At 37.4% G+C, this 23,320-nt stretch overlaps 1 protein-coding gene across 2 annotated transcripts in view; it reads right to left on the reverse strand.

Annotated features, from left to right (window-relative positions):
- ITGA2 (integrin subunit alpha 2) overlaps positions 1–23,320 on the reverse strand; it is a 70,794-nt gene that overhangs the window by 23,711 nt on the left and 23,763 nt on the right. For both annotated transcript variants that reach the window (XM_026062726.1, XM_026062727.1), the window contains 13 exons: positions 18,673–18,782; positions 17,353–17,444; positions 13,244–13,358; positions 12,734–12,861; positions 11,414–11,562; positions 10,174–10,324; positions 9,574–9,739; positions 8,247–8,320; positions 6,669–6,807; positions 4,443–4,588; positions 3,598–3,741; positions 1,231–1,434; positions 327–463 (listed from right to left, as the gene is read on the reverse strand). In XM_026062726.1, the coding sequence (XP_025918511.1) occupies positions 327–463; positions 1,231–1,434; positions 3,598–3,741; positions 4,443–4,588; positions 6,669–6,807; positions 8,247–8,320; positions 9,574–9,739; positions 10,174–10,324; positions 11,414–11,562; positions 12,734–12,861; positions 13,244–13,358; positions 17,353–17,444; positions 18,673–18,782 (1,755 nt within the window). The remainder of the gene's footprint in view (positions 1–326; positions 464–1,230; positions 1,435–3,597; positions 3,742–4,442; positions 4,589–6,668; positions 6,808–8,246; positions 8,321–9,573; positions 9,740–10,173; positions 10,325–11,413; positions 11,563–12,733; positions 12,862–13,243; positions 13,359–17,352; positions 17,445–18,672; positions 18,783–23,320) is intronic.

A 23,320-nucleotide genomic window follows, 5' to 3' on the forward strand; every position in this document is an offset into this window, starting at 1 on the left:
TGCAGTGGCCGGCAGTGGCTTCTCCTAGCCCTCCCATCCCTGCTGGATCCCACCGCAGCACCCACCACCACCTAGCTTCACCCCCATGCTCTCTGACTCCACTCCTGAAATTGGCTTTCAGCGGTTTGACAATACATACTTAAAAGAGGTTTAGTCCAATACTGTTTTGCAACTAGCTACAATAATAGCAATTTTACAATAACTGTTGGCCCCGAACACATGGAATGAAAGAGCTTTTCAGTTTGTTTGTTTTGCTGTTTAATTAACTAAATGCTCGACTTGCATCTGAATCATGAAGTGCTGCCTTTCTAAAAGAGTTTACTAACCAAAGTAGAACCACATTTCCATCAGCACCAACTGATACATCAGTAATGTCATCGTCATCTAAGTCTCTATGGCCATCTACTGATCTTCCAAAGAATTGGAGCCGTTGTCCAAAAGCAGAATCTGATCCTAAAATTTTCTGGAAAAGAGAGTTTGATTACTGAGTGGACACAAGAGTGTTTAAGCTTTTAGATAGCAGCCCAAGCAATGGATTTTTGCATATATTTCCTGTACATGAAATGTACTGTTTAAGCAAAATACTTTTGCAGATGTTTTCTCAATTTTTTAAGCAGCTTTTCCTCCCCTGTTACAGCAGACAATGAACTAGACTTCCCTGTCTTGTCCCTTGTCTTTCCCTGTCAACTAACGGACTGCTATATGCCAACTAGTGCTTACTGGAAACTTTTTCCATTCTACATTGAGCAACTCAAAAAGTAGGAAGTTTAACAGGACTTCTAACAAATAATTTCTGCAACCAGAAAATCTGCATGGAAAGTGACATTGAAATTATAACTGTTACATATAATACTGTATATTTATAATTTACAGAGCTGAGATTTATCTAACCTTCATTGTTGTGCATCACCCTAAAAATAACAGCTGTCAAAAATGTACAGGAAATTAGTTCACTTCATACACAAGCACCAAAAAAACATAACAGGCCCAGATGGAGCATCCTGCAAGTCATTTTTCTCTGTACACTTCATCTGTAAGCACTATAACATCATTCAGAACATGCTGACAGCTGAAGTAAGGAGAGGCACAAAACTTGAAATAAGTCATGAGAATAACCATGTTCCTTTAAGAGGATGAAACAGAAGCCAATAAAAAGAAAGGCAATCCTTCAGTTTTCCTCTAGCAGATCTGAAGGCACTGAGCACAGCATTATGCAACAAAGTTATTTACCTGAGAATATTTGGTACGTATAGTCTTCTGATATCCATTGTAAATGTAAATTGCTCCAGAGTTTTGGCTTTCCAGTGGTGCACCTATTACAACATCATTAAAGCCATCTAAATCAATGTCTGCAAGTATTGCGATCGCTGATCCAAAGCGAGCGTTTTCTAAGCCTTGTGGACCTTCCAAGAGTTCTTGTTGATCCAAAATTCCCTTTAAAAAAGGAAAATGAAGAAAAAGCAAAAATACAACTGTTATTGAAGCAAGTTAGACATAGGAGCAGGATCTATGTGCATTGCTTTTTGTTTTTGTCTTTTTTTCTAATACGTTCCCCTTGGACTCCCAAACCTGAATTCCTTCCCCATTGTACTGCCCATTCAGTTTGCATTATATCTCAGAATCTTGGCAAATATTACACAGCAAAATTAAAGCATGCTATGCAAAGCTGCAGTAACAGCAAATATAACCATATGTATGAAGCTTAAATGTGCTCACTGTCCTCATCTGACTGTTCTGAAAATTTCACAATACATTGAAAAATACGGTTTCCAGTTTTGGATTACCAGTTTTTATGCAGAGGGAATGGAAATTATGTAATTGGACATAATTCTTTGAAATAGAAATGGAATTTCCTAACTAAACTAATGCAAAAAACATGTGTTCAAATGCTAAACTCCTGACCTCTCTAGTGCCAATGAGGAAAGAAAGGTTGGAGAACTGTAGAGTTAAATAGTCACATTTATATTAGTTTAAATTCAGCAAATAATACCTTTCTCATCTCTAACCTCAGTTACCACACTGTACTTAAAATTTTAGAAGTATAAGCCAAGCTATTTATTCAAAATGACTGGAAAAGTATAATTTGCACAATGTAAGCAAGTTACACAAATCCATGTTCTTTTTTTTTTTTTAATCATTCTTTCATTGTTCTTAACATTTCATTTTAAATAATTTTAAATCTACATTTAACACAGACTAAAATCTGTAAGGATAGTCTTCTTGTTCAGTTTCCAGAACAAGGAAAAAAAATCCTTTCATTTTTCTTTTCTTCTGTATTTTGTGCCTAATGACACAGTCACAATGATCAGCATCTGTTGCCAACAGCACAGCTTCCAGTACTTCTGTCTACCCTGAAATTGCCCTGAATTGCACAGTTTCACGTAGCTCTAAGATGACCTAACATTGGGCTGCTGCTGAAAAGGGTGGTCCTTCCTCTCTATTTATTTCATTCCAATTTACCTAGTAGAAATGCCATGTTCTGTTTTCTCTGATTAATTGCAGGTATTAATTTACTTCACATATTCAGATATCCATGATTGTTTGTGAGACTGTTCAAAGGTGCCATAATGTTAACATAAATATTATGAAAACACCCACCACAGGTCTGAATAAAAAAACACAGTCAGTCAAGCATCAGACAAAATAACGTGGCCTTGCTGACAAAAGAAACAACATGAGTAAGAGCAACCATTCAGGGTGAAAGTCTGCAAAAAATGCGCTAGCAGAAGAGCATTTATTAGAACTATTTTGGGAATAACTACTTAGGTGTTGAACAGATTTGCCAAAATCAATTGGCAAACAATTGATTAGCAAAGGCCTTAAGCTAAGCTTTTCAGAGAAGTGGTCAACATTGTGTTATATTTGTATACAGTGTCTAGCACAGTGCCTAAACCCTAAACAAACTTTTGGTTATGTCTATGCTGCTAAATAAAAGGGGGCCAAGAAGCGACCTAGAGCAGCAGACACCTGATCACTAATACCGTTCAGCTATTAGCTTGCTTAGTGGCTCCATTTTGGACTGCTCCAGCTGGCTTATTCCCAGGTTATATACACAAGTGGTTCTGGGGAAAGGTTGCAGCTTGCTTCTAGGAAGGAGAAGGGAGGAGACTGCACTGGGAAGGGCTCCATCCACAGGCCTCTAACCCTGTCCTGTGTAGGCTTTGCACCATTTGCCCATGCCCCCACACTCCATCCCCAGGCAAAGCAGGTGCTCTGTTTCTCATTATAAAAACACCACTCACATTATTTTAAGCACTTGGAACTGAAAAAAATATATATATACAGGGTCTTAGGGTCACAGGGACATCACCTGGGGCCCACGAGAGATCTGGGGCCAAGGGCTTTGTGGTGTAGATGTGGCCAGTCTGCTTTGGAAGAAGACAGCCATCACTCTCTGGTCTTTAACTCTCTGGATTTAACAGAAGAGACAAGGCTGGTAAGTACTATTGCAGTTTGAACTGCTTTTTCCTTTGCAAAACTTCAGTCCAGGGAACAACAGCAAACCCCTTCAGCTGCAAAGGAAAATACCTGGACTTGTACCAGGACTGATGGGGATGTAAGAACTCAATTCCAGCACCACAACAGTTTAATTCCTACCTCTGTGATGGAAAACATGTATACTCTTCCTTCCTCTTTCTTCAGGTCATTCATAAACATTGGTGCACCTACAAGCAGCACATCTGTAACAGAATCTCTGTTAATGTCCACTGAACACACCACACTGCCAAAGTAGGAGCCAATCTGAAATCAATAATAAGAGAGTCATGTTTATATGTGGACTTTGTAAAGCAAAATGTTTTAGCATCTGACCCTGCAAACTCTTACACCCAGAAAGAGTCCAATACTAAAAAATGAAACTGCTCATTGGAATGAAATTATTATATAACATCCTATAGTGTTTGAAGAATCATGTGTCCACTGTTTTCGTCCAGTAACTACTGCTATAGCTTTACCACTCAGCAAGAAGAATGCTAACAGAGAATAAGAAATTAGAGATATATTTTTGTATTAAATTGTGCACATAAGACCACCTGGCCTCTGATTTACTCCCAGATTTGTCTGATTAAAACAAAACAAAACCCCAAACCTTCTAAACTTTCAGCCCTTTCTCAAATGGGGAAAAGAGAATGAGCTTTCAAATCTTGCTTTTAATGTCATCTACTTCACAACTTCCTGGGCAGAGTGGAGGTCACTGAGCCTCTGCCAACTAGAATTGTTGACAGAATGATACATTATGTGGCTTCATATTTTATCTTTTACACTAAATGAATGATTCCCTAAAATGTTTTTTAAGAGTTAGTTAACCTCAGTGAAACAGTCTAGTGGCAGAGAAAAGTGCACATAGGATTCTAATGCTTTGCAAGAAATATGAATTTTCAAAACAAATGCATTGCCATTTACTCCTGTGCTAAACTCTGTGATCATGAACAGAATGTACTTGCCTGCTCGCCTCTCTGGGACTGCACAATTGTGATATTACCATGGCTGTCAACATCATAAACCACAACTCTGCCAGTATAGTTGGATCTTGGTGCACCAGCAACAAAATAGACAGAGTTTTGAGTTGAGAGAACAGCAACAGAATAACCTGGGGGAAGAAGCCAACATATAACATGTGTGAGAGACCATTAACTACAAGTTGTCAGTTCATTATCCATAAAAGCTGAGAGGATGAATCAAACTGGTGCATTATTGGCAGAGGATAATACTTCCATACCATGGCTAAGTTGCCACACACACATCAAACAGTCTTCTGGAGAGAAGAATGATACACAGATCAAATTGAAGTAGGTTTACAGAATAGCATGGACAATAGTCTAGCCTATTCAGTAAAAAGTACACCACAAAAATGTCATGCTTGTGAAGCAGATAGGAAAAAGACTGCAAAGAGTAGCCTTGGAATGAAGAAGTGAAGAGAAACATGAGACTGGCTTTTGAGCCAGTCTTCAAATCGAAGAGGAACACCTGACTTCTGCAAAGCTCTCAGTGCATTTTCCCACAGCACAGAAAACCACAGCCCAGTACTTTGGCTGAATACAATCGGCCATATTAACAGCTTGTCAGCTGAAGGGCTTATATGGATTGAACTTCTTTGAACATTTTAATCCTCATCCCCAGTATTATAACATTATTTGCTTTCAAGAAACATCTTTTAATATCTGCAAATATTTTAAACATGAGTTAGCACTGTAAAGCTAGTATGACTACATATTTTACATTTCTGTGGTTTTAGTGCAGTATGTGTATTTTAACAGAAGAAAACAAAAGAATCTTCTAAATTCTTGTAGAATTTTCTTGTAGAATTTAGTTCTCTAAATTCTACAGTTAAACTGAAGAACCACATCCCAGTAACCAGACAGAACACACACATCTTTAGGCAAGCTGCCGTACAAAGTGAAGAACACAGTCTAAAAGGATTAAGCCTTGGTGATTACATATACAGGTCTAATTCAGATTTCTGTGCAGTCACTATGTTTTTCTAGGGACAGAACACCAACACTGACTAGAAGGTCAAAAACCAACAACAGAACGAGATTTTATTCTGGAGATGAAGCCACTTATGCCACCAGGTCCTCACTAATAAGGCATACAACCATTTGAAGCGAGAGGGCGCAGAGCTGAATGGGGGCTACAGTAGCAAGCTGGGCTTAGTTTTTTAGCTTGGGCTCCCCACTCATATGGAGAGCACCTGGGGGGGGACAGAAGGAGGTGGAAGAGAAACAAGGAGACAGCAACAGAGTGCCCTGAGGAGTAAGAAAAGGCAATGACATTGTTTGCACCAAAAAGATTAAGGATGAAACTCTAGAAAGTTCCTGGTGGAGAAGTACTGATAGGAAATGACTGGACCTTTTAAGAGTTATTCTAGAAGTGGGAAGAAAGAAAATTCAAAGATATCAGACATGCAAAAGAACCAGTGCTGATTAGGCTGGGTTTATTTTTTCATTGTGTCAGACAGAAGTACTACTAAGCCATATGAAAAGAGTACATATTAATGGGAAAACAGCATTTCATTAAATAACTTCAGGGATAAGAAGTCAGAGTTGCTTAATATAGTTGCACTATTCAGAGATGAACTGCCAGATCAAGCAAGTTGTAGGTTTGCAGAAAAGATTTCACACTATGTGGCCGGTAAGTAAACTGAGAAGACAAACTGTCTTGCTTTACTGGGTCACAAAAACACGTGTTGGAAAACAAATGGGGGTTACAAATAAGACTTCAGTTAAGCTGCAGCAATATTCCTAAAACTATAAACTGAACTGGAAAAGGTCAAGAAAAGAGAAAGCACAGATGAAATGATACCAAATCAATCAACTTCTGATCTGCATGTAATTGGGGAAGTAAATAAGGAGTATTGAAATTAAAGGTACACAAAATGATCAGTATGATACAGTAAGTAGCCTTTTCAGATCTCATGATTTCTTATATCTTTGTCATAGGGCCCAATTATTTTTTCAGCTTAGCACATTGGTATTAGTAGAATTTTAAAAAACATAATAGAAGTTTCATTTAGTGATCTATTGACCAGTATATAAAATCTTTTCAGATGCAAAATTCTTCTTTCCCAAATCAGTTCTTAACAGGAATCTGGCTAGAACAGAATTTTCAAAGTTCTTTACTGTCTGAATAAACATCTGATACATTTCAAGATTTATATTTCAGCCCTTTACCTAGATATGAGCTATGATTTCTGTCCTGTAGAATTTTCTCAAATACATGACTTGGAAAGGTGGTCACTTTGTTTGAAGCCTCCTGAACTACTGTTCCACTCCAGTCGTAAGCCCCAACAGCACCCAACAGCAGAACATCCTTTAAAAAAATAAAAGCAATGTTTTAGAACTACCTATTTCAGAAAAAGTGTGGAGGAAGCTGAAGTTACCATAGGTATATAACATCATTGAGTTTTAGCTAGTGCTGTAGTCTAATGACTGCAAACAGTTGCCTGGAGTCCTTTATAGTGTTACCATCTCTGTGCTGAAATTTACTACTCTATTAAGCGGAATTATCACATTATTGCAAGAAGATAAGTGACTTTTTTAGCTCCCGGGCTACTGCAACTCAAGATAAAATGGATTTAAACAGTGTGATGATCTCTTAGCCTGTCCACCCTGTGGTTGGGCTTGATAAGTCTTTTAGGTACTCATGAAACTCAGAAAAGTGTCAAAGTGGTAAGAAGGAATGAAAGATCACTTTTTGTGGGCTCTAGTTTTTATGTTCAAATGCAAATGACAGTACACAAAAGCTGACAGAAAAAGATACAAAATTTCATCTTCTACGTGTATTGTAAGGAAATGTCATTGAGAGGACAGTTAAATCTAAAATCCAAATGAATACACAGATATTTAATCTTTGACTTGCCTGCAGAAAATAAACGTAATTTAAATAATTCATACTATTAACTATTGAACGGAGATACTGTGCAATAAAAATAGGATGTGCCACTTTCCTAAACAAACACTAAAAGATTTTAAATTTTTGCTTTTTCCTAGTATCAAGTGCTCCGTAAATCGTAACTTCAATTTGCACTGATATGGGGAACTTTTTAAAAATTATCTCACTCCTTTTTAAGGGCTGAGAAAAAGGGATAAGACTTCATTATTTTCAGTTGAAAACAGCTTGAATCACAGTTGGATTTTTACAAAGAGGGCCTACTGGTCAAGATAATCTTACAATTGATTAGCATGAAAAATAGAAATTAGAAACAATAATAAATCAGATATAAGTGAAATATGTTTTAAACAAATGTTATTAACACTATAAATATTGGACAAATTCTTTTCAGATTTGATTTATTTACATCCTGGTCAGTACCTAGAAACAAGCCAGTTTTACAATATTGTTTCAATTCCTCTGAGTTATTCAACTGCAAAATGTCAGCTTGGAACAACTGAGCCTTTCATGCTAGGTGACCTCAGCAATCACCGAATTCCTTGGATTAACTTGTCTCAAAATCATTATAATCAAAGAAACTATTATTCAGCTTCATTTATTAATGCATATCTTTTCTTTCTCAGAAATATATACCATCAGCAAACATATTAGAAGTAATTTTTGTGGTGTTCAAGTAAAAAAACAACAACAACAATAATTTCACACTATCCTAATGTTAATTATAACATCCTTGGCATTTGACACTAATCTTAAAACTGGGTCATCATTTTTTATTAGTCTTGTTTTGTTGCATTTCTATGCATTCATGTCTACATAATCACATCTGCTTATATGATTAAATAATTAAATTCACATACCTTTTTCTGTGAGTAATATGCACTGAAGCCCACTTGTGACATTTCCATTTGGAATGTATCGCCTTGATCTGTACCTGGTGTAATAAGTATTCGTATATGGTTAACCTTACAGAACTATACAGTTGATCCAGTTCTGCTGCCTTTGAGAGTAACAATATGGGAACTATATGTAATTTGTTCTCTTCTCCAAATCTATCCATTCTTCTTAAAATATTTCCAACATTTACAAACAAGGGAAATCTAATACCTGATAAAGAGTAATATATTTTGCTATAAGTCTCCTCCAAAAGAGGCAGAAGACGATGGGAAAGATGTCTTGTAACAGTCATGCACGGTACTCTCTGTCACTGTGGCTAATGTGTTTTCATGTTCTCTAGGAAGCACTAATAATGCACTGGAGTTGAGTTTAATAACTGCATATTTACAACTTTCAAATGAATGTTTATCATCATATATGCTTTATAAAAACTGTTGTAATGGTCTTGAAAATACTGTGAAGTGCAGGAAAATTTCCTCTGCTAAACAGATGAGACTTGAGTAAAGAACATAACAGGAATTCAGTAGTACTTAGCAAAACCCCGGAAGAAGAAGGGGCTCAAATGATCTACTTGATTTTATTAGCAGCATGAGCCTGGTTAAGAACAAAAGCAGCTGAGAGAGAGGGGGAAGATTTCACCTTGAGCAGAGTAAGGCCGCAACCACAAAAGCTTCTCAGAGAGGGCTGAGGGCACGTCACACGTCTCGCAAGCACGGTCTAAATTTGACTTTAAAAAGCTGGCTTTCAGGAGATGAAGTGCCACTGACTCATCTCTTCAGCATGTTCATGCAAGTTGTACACTGACAACTCTAGGCAATGCTAGGAAAGGACTCTGGTAAAAGCTACACAGATTGCACTACTGTAACTTTGCAATTTTTGATTTGCTTTTTATCTTTACACTTGCTTGGTGTTAACAGAGAAACAAAGGTGAGTCTAACAAGCAAAAAAGATCTTTACTTCTCCAGTGATAATAGCTCTAAACACATTCGAATGCCTACAAACAAACCCTCAGAAGAGGCCTGAAAACCAAGACTTTATTGAAGTTTTCAGCAACTGGGGGCAATTCCCACCAATCGGCAAAAACTGACTTGAAGCTCAGTCTCATTAGCTGTGAGAATAAACTGGGGACAGCCCGTGAAAAACAGAGCCCTTTTGGTAAGCAGCAAGCAGCCCACAGTTCCAAGTGCTCATGATTTTCACAGTAGTACACTAAGATGAAGCCAAATTAAATCCTCAGCTTCTCAGCTGGAAGAATCTGATCTGATTCTTCAGATACAATGAGTATTTTACCTTCTATGCTAAAAATGCGCTCGCCAAGTGTTCCTGCTTCTTCTAGTAGTGCAGCCTCAGATGACACGTTAAAGAAATACTTGTCTGTTGGATGACTAGCAATTCCTTTAATTTCTTTAATTAAGTTTTTAGTATCAAGTTCATGTCTGATTAAGTATCCCAGAACCTTGGGGGGAAAAAAAGAACAAAAAAGGAAGAAAGAAAAAACCATGATGTTACTCTGTTTTCTTCTGTATCACCTAAGTATTCAATATGTACAAAAAAATAAAAATAAAATGACTTTCATTCATATTACCAAATTGCTTATCAGACTGTATTCCTATACAACGGACCATTCAAATAGTAAAAGACAATGAGGGCAAAGGAGCAAACCCTGATGATGCTGAGGTTATATTAGTTCTGCTTTTTCAGCTAATTAAAAAGAACCAATATTCCACTACTTCATATAGATGAATTTCACCTAGTTTCAGCCTCACCAGTGGAAACAATACAGTACATGCATTATATACAGCTTATGTACAGAACACACACATTCACGCATATACACCAAAATGATCTTTCCAAAATTGCAATAATATATACAATTAGAGAATTACTTACAGCAATGCCAAATCTGGTTATATTGTCTTCACTGCATTTACCTATCACTGTTTGCAAGTTGGAGCCATCATGTGATTCACCATCTGTCACAACGACCATTACTTTTGTGGCTGTTGGGCGTCCCCCCGATTCAGGAGAGAAGGCATAACGTCTGTTATAAAATATTAGATGTATCAGATGTAAATTTATAATGGATGGAATTCTGCCTACATATTTAAATAAATATGTTCATCACCGACTTAGAACAAACTGCATCCTTAGCGATTTTTTATTTATAAATTAAAAATCTTCAATAATAATTTTTAATAGTGCTCCTGATAGTTTATTCTCAAAGAACTGATCAAAAAACTGTCAAAAATGTAAGGTAGGAAGTAGGAAAGGACAGTAGGGCTGGATATTTCTGATGGAAATGTAAATTCTGGGAAAAACAAATTTTTTGTACAAATGTTTCTGTACATAAAGTTTTTTGTCAGATCTAGTATCAATATTTTTGTGACACCAGAGTAGTCAGGAACTGGCTCCACTAACTTCAAACAAAAGGTGAGGTAGACTGAAAACAGGTCTCTTTATGCTACCAAAATTTTGGTTCCACTTAAGGAAGAATCTGTCCCAAATAGGCCATTGATTCAGTTGGTATTTAAGCCAAGAGTATAGTCCTTGAACCAACTGCAAAACAGCATCTTCCTAATGAGGAACAAACCTGATTCGTATACATATTCAGAGTTACAGTAGGTCATTTTAAGTTTTTCCTATACTTCATACTGCTAGTGCTGCGTTGACACATTGGCACTGGACGAGAGATTTTATTTTCCCTACAGTCAATCCATTTGTATTTGCGAATACAAATGTTATCAGTCTCACTGAATCAATGGATAAACTTTGCTCCTTTCAATGGTTTTGTATTTTCCCTAAAAGACTGTCTGCAGTGTTTGGTGCACTGTCATGTTAAGGCATTTGTGACAGTCCGAACAACTCCCTTGGTACCAGGACTACTTTAGGGTAGAATTTAAGCCAATGGGATATGCTTTTCAGCAAGCTTAGTTTATGCATCCCTACACTGTTCTGCACTGGGCACTGTAAATGTACCTGGTGGATTCTGCCTGGTGCTGGGAACCTCCTCAGCGGCTCTGAGCACTTGCACTCCCAACGGGACAAAAGTCAGCAAACAAAATTCAGGACATGCTCATCACCTTGCTGGATAAGTTACAGTAGTACCACAGTAATGATCAACGTGTTTTACCTTGCATAGTCAATAGCTTTGAAAGTATTAGTCAAATCTCCTCCCTTCTGATAGGTTCCATGCATTGCTTTAACAACCTCATCCTTTGTTTTATATTCGTTCAAGTTGAACACTATGCGTGGATCATTACCATACTGAATTAAACCCACCTATACAATAAAGAAATTATGTTAGATTATCATACCTTACTGTTACACAGAATCATGATGTTAAACTATTCATCAGGCTGGAGTAAAAGATCTACAGATGCACGGGGGTTATCATTTTCTTTCAACACATAAAAAACCAATTAATATTAATACATGTTTGGAAAGTAAAGAAAGCTAAATACTCTTGCATATTATGCCATTATTCTGTACTACAATATGTTAATGCAAACAATCTGAAATTGTAGTCATTAAACATTTGTTTCACTTACCTCCAGAAACATTTATGGACAAAAATAATACTGGGAGGGCTGGGAAAAATGAGAAAATAGCAAAAATTCTACAAGTTGACAGCACCTCATACTGATCTTTCCTAAGGAAATTCTAAAGGTTAGTTACTTCTTAGCACTGCAAACCTTGCTTGTTTTTAATACAGGTGAATGCTAAAGAAATATGCTAAGATGTACACTTACTACAAAAGAAGAAAAAGAGAAGAGGATGCTAAAGCTAAAGTTCAGAGAGGACTTATGACACTGAGCAGGAAGCCTAGCTTTTAAGCACCTAGCTTCCAAAGTAGCCCAATGAGGAAGGCACCCTTGGGGAGAGATTTCCAGCAGCCCCATCTTTGTTCCCAGAACTGTTTCTGGAAAATGGACAACTGCAAAGACAGAAAATTTTTAAAAACAGGAAATAAAATTTTCCCTACCATCATCAAATTAAAAGGAAAAAAGAAATTCTCAAAGTTCAGATAGTAACTAAGCAGGAAAAATTCCTGTTCTAAAAATGTAGGGCTTGAAAATTAAAAGCCATATGAAAATCTCACTAGAGAAACTGTTCTACTATTAACACCTCCTCACAGATTACATTTTAATGATTCTTATACCTAATATATGAAGGAGATCTGACTCCATTAGATATAACCTTGACTTCTCTTTCAGCTGATCAATGTTTTAAATCAAATTATTAATTCCTTTTGGAATACATTAGCTGTGAGATAGAAGCCCCAGTCCTGAAAGATAAAGGACAACTGCGTAACCTACGGTCTTGAGGGAGATACTGTAGTTATGCTAAAGCATACTTGGTTTCCTTTAAAATTGCAGAATTTGCTAATAAAACCCATTGCTTTTTTTCCTTTTTCTTTTTTTTGTCTTTTTTAAAGATGTCTTTGACTTACCTGGGTTTTGGTAGGGCCTATATCTAAGCCCTGTACAAACTTTTTCAAAAAGTCACGCACCGCATCCCAGGGATAAATGCTGTTTGACTCATCACAAACCACCACAACATCTATGACAGAGGAACATTCTAAAACAAAAATAAGAAACGCACATTAAATGTACTTTCAGTCTCAAATTACTTGTAACTCTTGGGCTAAATCCATAAGCGCATACGTGGGTCTTACCTAGGCCAACACTTCAGAACAGGAAGGTTATGCCAGAATGAAGACTCAGTAAAAGCATATGCAGATTTTTAGCTTGTTTTCACTTTCACTGCTCCAGTGCAATGCCTCTGAATTCAGAGTGAGCCCAGATTCATATCAGCATTAGAGCAGAATCTGTCAATCCTTAGTGGATTTTGCTCTTTGTACATACATGTTTTAAAAAATCCCCAAGTGTCTCTGACACAACGTATCTTGATTTTTTTGATCTGTTTTTTTATTGAATCTGTTTTGCATATGTTGCCTTACTTTGAACAGCAGGAGAAAAGCTTCTTAGGATCTGGAAACTTGGACTGATTTCAGAACAGACTCCTGTTGCATAGTATTGGCTTCCACACTGCTGTGCCCACAAGGGACCACAAGTCTTTAAAAATAACAACAAAAAGAAGCTATAAACATAACAAATACTTGTCTCACTGTATCCATATACAAAAACATAGTAAGTAGGACTATGAGAATATAAAATGGGATGAGCCCTCTTGGGTTATCAGTGCAAGTCCCTTGCTATTGCAGTGACATATCAGGTAACCCCTTTCATACTTTGATTTCTCATAAAAAAGATTCTCTATTCCTGATCATCCTCATGCCTGCTTCTGCAAACTATTTCCTCCAAACTATGCACAGCTGTAACTTCTAGAGAGTGTGAATAAGTTTGCAAGGAATCTGTTRCTTTAGTTCATCTGCTTTATACAAACTATTGGTTTAAAACTAGTTTTGGCATTTGCACTCTGCTTATATGTATGAAAATAAGTACTTCCACTAACCAGGAGGTGGCATCATACCCACGAGCGAGCACATTTAGGTCTGAGCATGCAGAGGTAAGTTTTTTTGCAGTATGTCCTATTACTATGACCAACATGACAGGACCAAAACTATTTGTGATCAATGCACACACACCCGGAAGTATTAATTTGAGAAGCTTGTTCCCAAGGGAAGTGAACTTTGCCAAAATATTTATAAGTTAAATATCTTCATCTCTCAGCCTCACAGTATGCATAATCCTATGCAACCGCAGGCTGCAGCTAGGAAGTTCTGCCCCAGCCCCACGTTCCCCTCGGCCACAGGTTTCTTTGCCTCTCAGGAAATGCTTCTTGCTGAAAATGATCACTACGAAAAGAAAAGTTTTCCACTGGATCAACCATGTGGTTGCATGACTGCTAGATCTCATGAGAGGAAACGTGTGGTTGGGAAGGGGAAGAGAGGGCAGTACTATCTCTTTACACAGTTAGATCACATAAAGCCATATTGTGAAACCTCCCCAGAATACAAATATCTGATATTAGAAGGATTTTTACAAAAAATACCTAGAGAAGAAGAGACAAATATTGAGACACTATTTTGTTATGTGGTTATTTGGGGGATTTTTTCTTTTTAAGAAAATCACATGAAGTATTGATAGATACTCAAGGGAAAAATACATAACCTCTGTCCTACAGTTCTGAAAGAAATGATAGCTTCATTACTAACACTTTCTCATTCACCTATCAAGTCAGGAGAGCCTGGAAAATAGAAGATGCACCATCTCTATTTAGAAAGTGAAGAGAAAGTGAACAGCATTCTTACCCTTTTCTCAAAAGTACTGAAAAAACAAGTAATTAAAGGCAGAAGCAAATGGAAAATAAGCTAAATGTAGCATAGGTTTACCAGATGCAGATCACATCAAACTATCCTAATATATTTGTCAAGATGTTGTAATTTCTAGAAAAGAGGAAAGAAGTATATCTAAGTTATCTGATCTCCAAGTAAGTGCTCTACAGGTTACCACATGGGACATGATTAGTTTTACTGGAAAAGATGGAATTTTACAGGGGTGAGAGGTACACAAAGAAGCAGTTATATCAGTAACTATGAAGCTGGAGGAGAGCTACTAGATTTTTTTTTATGATTTTTGGATCTCATTTGCCTGTTTTTCCAGTTTTATCCTGTACTAACAATAACTTAAATTTGTGATGTTAATGATCTCAGACCAAATGAATAGAAATGTTCTAATAAGCTTTGCTGAACTTCATTAGAGAGAAAAATAAAAAAGGAAAATGTTCTACTTCTAGGATTGTTACAGTCAGAAACTCAAGATTCATCAGTAATACAGGAGAAAACCAGGAAATCACATATTAAGAACTGATGAACTTGAAAACTAGCATATCAGACAGGGGCATGGACCTGCCCTCAAGGACTGCTCTTAAGAATTGTGGACATAACCTGGGAGCTCATTGGGTGGAAGAGACCAAGAAGCAGGTAGATGGGCACTGGCTGATAACAGGGTGACCATCAGCAGGCAGCCAACATACAAAGCAAATATGGCCTGAAGATATACATCAAGAAACACTTCTAATTGAGACAGGGAAATACTGAATCCACTGTGTAATGGCATGACTCTCATGGAATACAGCATACATCTGGTCAGTCATGTCCAAGAAAGATAAATTTTAAAAAGTGTATTTTGGAGGAAAAACTCCAGGATTGCCTACCAAAACACAGAATGAAAGAAAATGATTGTGTGTGTTAAATATAGAAGGGAGATTTTACACCTTAGAGAGATGGGAGCTATTTCAGCTGAAGCAACACTGCCACAAGAACAAACTGATAGAAACTTAGACTAGGAAAAAAAAAAAGCTGTTAACCATCAGAGGAGTGAGATTCTAAAACAACTTTCCAACAGGACTAAATAGGCCTCAGAAAAATGAAATGTGCATGTGTAAATGACTGCTCTTTGCCTAGGATACCTGTAAGAAACAATCACGCTGAACCAAACAACTGGAACAGCAGGATCCACTAGCTAACATGCAGGTGCACCAGGTGGGGTTACACTCAAACTGAACAGCCCGGATGCCTTGGAGAACATGGGGATGGAGAACGGCCCGGGGAGAGCTGCGGGAAGCTGGTCACGCTGAGAGCAGAGGCAGGACGGGGAAGCAGCAGAGCGAGCAGGGGCAAAGAAGCCCCAGGCGTAATGCAAAGACCCTCTCACAGCAGAAAGCTGCGACAGTGACGGAGTCTCGGAGTGAAGTCCTGGCTGAGAGGGACTTGCAATCAAAGACAACCTCTGCTATTGTCCAAGTCAAGCCACACTAAGACATGGGACTTCTGATATTCTTCATTGTTGAGTCACAGATAAGCACCAGTTTCTCTTTCTGTCAGAAAGAATGCACCTCACCAAAGAAGTGGCTAACCATTCAGGTCTTAATATTCAACTGTTTTTTTGGTGTTTTTATGCTATTTGGGTAGTCAGACAACACTGTATGGATCAGGAAAGCCTTTTTAATTGAAAGAAGTTCAAGCATAACAAGAAAATGTAAATTTTTCTGCATGAGATATTTTAAAATTACTGCAATTACTAATACTGATTCAAGTGGGAATGCACGGGACAGTATTAGCAGTAATTAAAGGTATCACCCAAGAGACTTAATCAATATCTTCTCAAGCCAACAATCAAGAGAAGCACTGTTGCTGCAATTTAAAATTATGATTAGCTTTACTGACTTCAGGAGAGCTGCTGGAAAGCCTGGAGTTAGACCTACTTTTAAGTACATCAGTGAACTGGGGCATATGATAGTGAAGATAAATAGTTGAATACTTGCATGATTACTAGCAAGATGCAGCATAAAAAATACAACATTTAACGTGAGCCAATAGAGGCCAGAGTCTCAAAACTGCAGTTTACTGTTTCACTTAGTTACTGCACAGGCCTACAATGTGTGCACTGTAATCTGGAATACACCTGCATCCCAAGAGTCTTCATGCTTATAATGCTTAACGGTGTAAAAGACAGAGTGTATTGAACAGGCCTTAACTTCCTTTCAATCACGAAATCTCAGTTTTACAGGCTCAAAGGAGACCAGTTTGCAGAATATACGCATAGACAACACATCCTCCTCCAGCTCACTGACCAAATAAACTGCTTTGGTAAAGTAAAAGGCAATTTCATGGGACTGGAAACTCCAGCATCTCAGGAGAACAGTTACTGGGTAGGTGCTTTACCAACTACAGTGTTCAAAGCAGAGGAAAGCTCCTATAATGCCTTTTGAGAGCACAAGACCAGCTCACGGCTATCCATGATGGAAATATTCCTGTCTATGTTGTCTAACCTATATTACAGAATCTTTAATTATATGTTTGGCAGGTTTCTTCCATGGGATCTTTGGATAAATGCAGAAGGAGACAATTCTTAATTTTCCTGATTTTGTAACCTAGGTAAAGATAGCGGGATGAAATATTTTAAAATATGCAAAATATGTATTAACTTGTGCTGCATAATAAAATATATTCAATTTAGAATTAATTTAAAAGTGTGTAGAATTATAGTTTCTTCATTCTCCACAGGAATTTCTGTATTTATTGAATACATCATTGACACGTACCAGAAATCCTCCTGTTTTTGAGTTTTGTATCAGAGTCAAGCCAAGGTTCATTTCTTCCTTTATCTCAGTCACATTTGGAATGGTTGTTAAAGCTAAAATAAAAAGAGATTAAATAATGACACAATAGTAAATAAGATGTACAAGCAATTTAGTAAATTAGAATTTATTTTCTAAAACTTTTTTTCTCAGGATCTAAGATCCCTCTTCCAAATGCTTGTATAAAATTTTGTGAAAAAAGAAAGCTAATCTGTGTGAAAAATTTGCTAAACATGAATGTTAATTCATGTTGATTCATAGATGTTAATTAAGTATGGGAGAAAATGCCATTTAGAGTGCCTTCCCTCAAGAGTTAAGGCAACAGAATGGAAAAGAAGACAATTTCTTCCTGTAAGGACTTTTAGTTGGTTGAGTAGCTACAGTTGGGTGGCTACTGTTACAGTCCACAAGACATCAGATTCCTCTGATTCAGTATTAAGCTTTAAACAAAAATGTGAAAGGACCCGTGGATGACAGAAATGCTTTGCACCATAAATAAAGTTATAGTAGGCATCTCAGCATACTGTACTATGTTCAGAAAAAAATAAAATCTAATTACTGTTCTCTGTCATTCTGTATTTTCACTGCATTGAAAAGTGAATCTCATTTGAAACTTAGTCCATAAGTACACAGAGGCAGGAAAGGCTTCATATAATATGTTGACTAAGTAAGTGCAATTTAAAATGAGATTGTAATGAGAATCCTCAAGTATAATGTAAATATGTTATAAATATTACTACTACTTACAGTGCTAATAATAAGGTTGATACAAATGACTAAGAAAGACGACAAGAGAACTGACAGAGGCAGAACAAAAAGTTTTCTCAGAAAGATATAGCAAACAGTAATAATGATAACATAGTTCTAGAATAAACTGATTCCAGAAATCAAATTCACCTTAGCAATGTGTGAAACAAATGGCAAAAAGACAAAAAGTTCATGTGCGCATCACATGGGCAGCTGTAAAAAGTGATTATGTGCAATTAATTTTAGAACTCAAAAAATATAATTGACAAGGAGAGAGAAGATCATTAGAAATGGCCTTATAAAATACAGTGATATCCGTATTTTATTTTTCAAGGGGCCTAAGACCAAGGAATGCTGATCTCGTCAATGAAAGTGAAATTCCTCTGAATGCCAGTACAACATTCACACAATCTCTGCTGACACCTGTTTTTGTTACTGGTCTTGCTACTTGCTGATTGTTCTTTTGACATATTGGCCTGGTACAAAAATGAGGAAAAGCTGAAAAATTATAGTGAGACATTACTCATTACAACTTACCTTGTAAATTCAATTTTTTGCATGTGGTTTTGGATGTACCAACAGGACATGCATAGATATCTCCAGTTCTATTAGCTGGATAGCCACTCCAGGGTGAACCAACCAACAACCTAAAATAACAGGAACTTCATTAGTTTTTTAATGACACTGGAAAAGACCACCGGCAATACCACAAAGCAAACTGAAGGAAACAGGTAAAGAGACTTTCCAAAAATATAGCACCTAAGGAATTAAAGGATTCTCTCCAGAGCTGTCCAGAAGGTGAGCTTTACTTAGATGTTAATACACTGGATTCAGTACATAAGGGGCAACTTTGGTACAGAATCCTCCGGGGATTAGATTGGCTTAAATATATATACTGTTGCTATTGTGTTCTCAAGCCAAAATGTCAGAAGAGATACAGCAAAAGTATTAATATATACTAATACATAAAAAATCAGATACATACATTGTGAATTGAAAAACAACATTTTTTATTCTCCTGCCAGGAAACAGTTAACCGATTCAAGTTTTTCTTTTAACTGATAAAAAGCATTTCCTACAGATATACTCAGCAACAGCAAAGCACCTATGTCTGACTTTCAATCCTACCACACCTTGAAAACACTGAGTCAGAAAGAAAATACTGCAGGTGACTGCAGACTGCTGCATGAAGTATATTTAATCTTGAACAAGAACTTTAAGACTTAGGAAAATTTCTGCATATGGTATGAAGTGATTCACTTTCTATGAGTCATTCCTTGGTCTGCCATGAGGCTCCCACACTAGTATCCACTCCTCAAAACACCTTTCTCAACCTCTAATCTCAGAAACTTTAAAAAACATCTAGTTCACCCCGTGGGAATACTGCTTAACAATACCTATGTTTCAGCATAACTCTCTAAGAGACTGAGTCCACTGGACTGTTTAGGGCAGTGTAGGACTAGAAGAGAAGGATAACTCTTTATGCAATTTTCACAGAGTGAAATGTGGTAAAGCAAGACAAGACCAAGAACATGAGACCCTCAACAGATATGAAAAAAATGAACTGGCTAGTTAGCAAGCAGGGACTGTGGGTATTTCCTCCAATAGCAATGTAGGACTTTCTGTTTATGCATCAAAATTTCTGCTAGTAGACTGTAAAGGACAAGCAATGGGACCTCAGTATGGAATATGGAGTTTCATTAGAAAGATTTCTAAAAGCTCAATTTGCCTCCCCTAAAACTTGATAAGTAGTTAATGTAAACACATTGCACTATGATAACAACACATTTTATAAAATGATTATGTTTCAAAGTAATTGCTATATATCCCACTCAGTTTCCAGGGATCATCCAATTTCATTACTGCAATTTAAAATAAATAAAATTAGTTTGAATAAAATGGACTTGATAAAAATATATAGTTTTAGATGCACAAGCAACGGTTTGAATCCTTTTCAGCTTTGCCCTAAGGAAAATATTATCTGCATTTTTTTTTAGTTTATTTCATCTCAATTAAACACAAACTTAGGAGTACAAATAATATTCCATTTTACCAGTTCAGTTAGGAGAAAATTCACATTCTATTTTCTTTGCATACAAATATTTTGAAAATACCTCCTTCTTAATTACCTTGTTGAAAAATAGTGATTATGCAGGCAACAGGAACAAATTTTGTGCACTTTCAGCATTTCTAAACCTGCAATTCAGGTGCATATAAATACCTGTCTACAAAAATAGTGTATGTTACAATTGCTGCGAGGATGCCTCTGACCTCATACCTTTTCTGCACAGTGGAAACCAGAACCACCATTGCTCAGCATCAAACAGCCAGAGCTCATTAGAAACTCCTCCTTAGGGCGTACATCAGTAGACCATACAACTAGCAAACACTTGCAATGACGCATAGGGCTGGAGCCAGTGAAGTCACCGACAGAAGCAAGACGAGGTGTTACAGTCTCTCCCCTTGGTAAGTACTACAGAGTAATGTACAGTAATAAAATGCTACCTGGGCTAATGGGAGAGAGAAAGGGCTAACCATTTTCATAGAAACAAAAAAAGAATAAAAAAGGAAAGAACAGCATAAGGGCCTGTGTAATGCTGTAAAGCTATTCCAGTTTCAGACATTAAGTTTCAAGCTGAATATTGCACTGCACACATTTGTGAATATTTGCATGTTTCTTCTATCTTTCCCAAAAGGCAAATATAATTCAGAATCCACGCAGGAGGACAGTTACTATTTAAAAGAATAACCTTAAAGGATCTTGGAAATACCTCTACGTCACCCTGTCTTGTCATGTAACTTGCTGTAATTGTCTGGACTGTGCTGGAAGCATCCTGCCGCGATGGGTTATCTTGAAGTCTAAAGCGCACTGTTTATACAGGCAGAGTGAAAACACGAAGCAACAGGAAACTGTTCTGTGATGATCTCATTCCTCAAATAGTTGAGCCATAATCATTTTCTTGCCCACATTTGTACATTCAATTAACATATGGTTGATGTAAATTAAAGATCCCCAACTCGTACTTCCGCTGCTGAGGGGACTGATGTGGCAGCCCTTCCCTTAGGCCCTCTCCCAGGTCTGCCAGTGAACGGCATTTGCTCTGCGAGGGCTGGGAACCAGACCAGAAAGCTTCCACCTCCTTCAGCTATGCCTACAGTAGGGAAAGGTACCCTGGAAAACTAACTTGAGAGAAAATGTCTTTAAATAACATGTGATGTTAAACAAGATTAGGTAGCTGGAGACAGAGATGTGTTAAAAATTTGTGGTTAACGCTAGAGTTTCAACTGAGAGGTTCCTGAGACAGGCCTATACATTAAAAGGCAATAACAACCTTTATATAGGGAACTATGATGATAAGAATGTGCATTAAATATAAATGTGGATCTGTGTCCCCAAACATGACTTTGAAGCATCATCGTTTTCTCTCACACAGCCACACAGCCACAACTTCTGCAGGCACCAGCCTCCCTGTTATCCTGGCAGGCCGGGCAGCAGCCAGCAACAGACGAGCGCTTTGAGCTCCTGCTGCCCCAGACCAAACTCCAACCTTGGGTCTGGCACAAGTCCACCTGCGACTCCAAAAGTGGAGCACCAGGAAACTTGACACAAGCTGTTGTCTCCCACTGCCACTAGCCTTCAGCCTAGCCCTGTGGCTCTTGAAGGACTCTCCCCACCACCACCACCAAAGAAAAGGAGAAGAGTGCTTGAGCACTAGCTGTTCAACTGTTTCAAAGTCTAAGCCTAACTCCAAGCCCAACTCCAACCCTAACCTTTGCTATTGGCATAACCTAGAGACACACACCCTCCATAAAGTTAAAAATAAGCAATTCTCTCTCTGTCAGCATGAGTACTTGAGCTTACTCCATGGGCTTTACGCTGCTCAGCAGTAACCTGGGCTCTGAAGCTCCTGCTTTTCCCAGTCCCAACTTTAACTCCAACCCAGACATCTATTTATACCACAAAACTGTCACTCTTTACGCTCTTTTACACTCAGCCCACTTTTAGAACTTAATATGCACAACTTTGTTTCACTTTTTCTAGCCCTAAAATTAGCTTTATAGCTATTGTGTCATTCAAACAAAAAACCTAAATCAAACAAGATAAACTCCTCTCATTCTAAATGCAAATCTGAAGCTACGCCAACCGTGCCTATAGCAAATTTAATCCTGTCTTTTATTTTTTTATTTAGCTTATACTCCTCATACTTTACTGGAAATTGTTATACTACCTTCCTCTTCGCTAGAGTTCATTGGCTTCATTGTACATTTGTGGGTTGCACAAGACCCAACAACATATAAAGCCTTTAAACCTGCCCAAATGCTAGCCCTACTCCCAATGTCATAACTATGCTGTAAGTAAAAAAATGCCAATCCATACATAGAATTTAACACTTAAAATTGACTATTACTGGAACTTTAATTTGCAAAAACGATCAGAGCCTGTTTCCTTATTTGACTTAAGAAATCTAGCCTGCCAACAATATTTGCCTGAGAAAAAATTATGAACCATGTTCTGCCAACCCTAACCTTCTACTTTCTACTGCCAGCCTTTCTGCACCTAGGAAATAATTATTATTCCTCTTGTATCCTGAGCCTTACTTTAGCTTTACACTAATGTAAACACTATGTTATAAATCAGCATCTCCTATTTGCCTTTTGAAATTAACAGGAACCATTACAGTAGACAGTTACACAATGCGGCTCTGGGAAAAGATATGTGCCTCTTTCTAAAACATGGGAAATGAAGAAAGCAAGAGTATCTGGACAGCACCCTGCTAGCTACAAAAATATCTCCTTACTTACTGTGATTAAACAGGATGTGCATGAAGCAGAGTGAAACTGAATGTATCATGAAAGAATGCAAGATATGATTACTCAAATACTTGTTTTTAAATAAACTATATCATATACAGTATATTAATGAACAGTCTTTTTCAGGCATGAGTTAAGTGTTTATTTTTACAATACTTTGTTATGTATCCTCGTAGATCATCTTTACATAATACTATAGTGATTAGTATGCAATATTGCTCAGATTTTATTAGTCAGCTCCTTAATCAGGCTCCAACATTGTATACAAGGCAGTGGAGCTTCATGAAGTCAAATAAAGTTCAGCCGCAACATCATACCACACAGGCTGCAGAAGTGGCAGAGCAGTCCGATGCGAATTATTTCTGGGAAATTA

Source organism: Apteryx rowi, unplaced genomic scaffold (genome assembly GCF_003343035.1).
Source record: "Apteryx rowi isolate R43461 unplaced genomic scaffold, aptRow1 scaffold_192, whole genome shotgun sequence".
Lineage (NCBI taxonomy): Eukaryota > Metazoa > Chordata > Aves > Apterygiformes > Apterygidae > Apteryx > Apteryx rowi.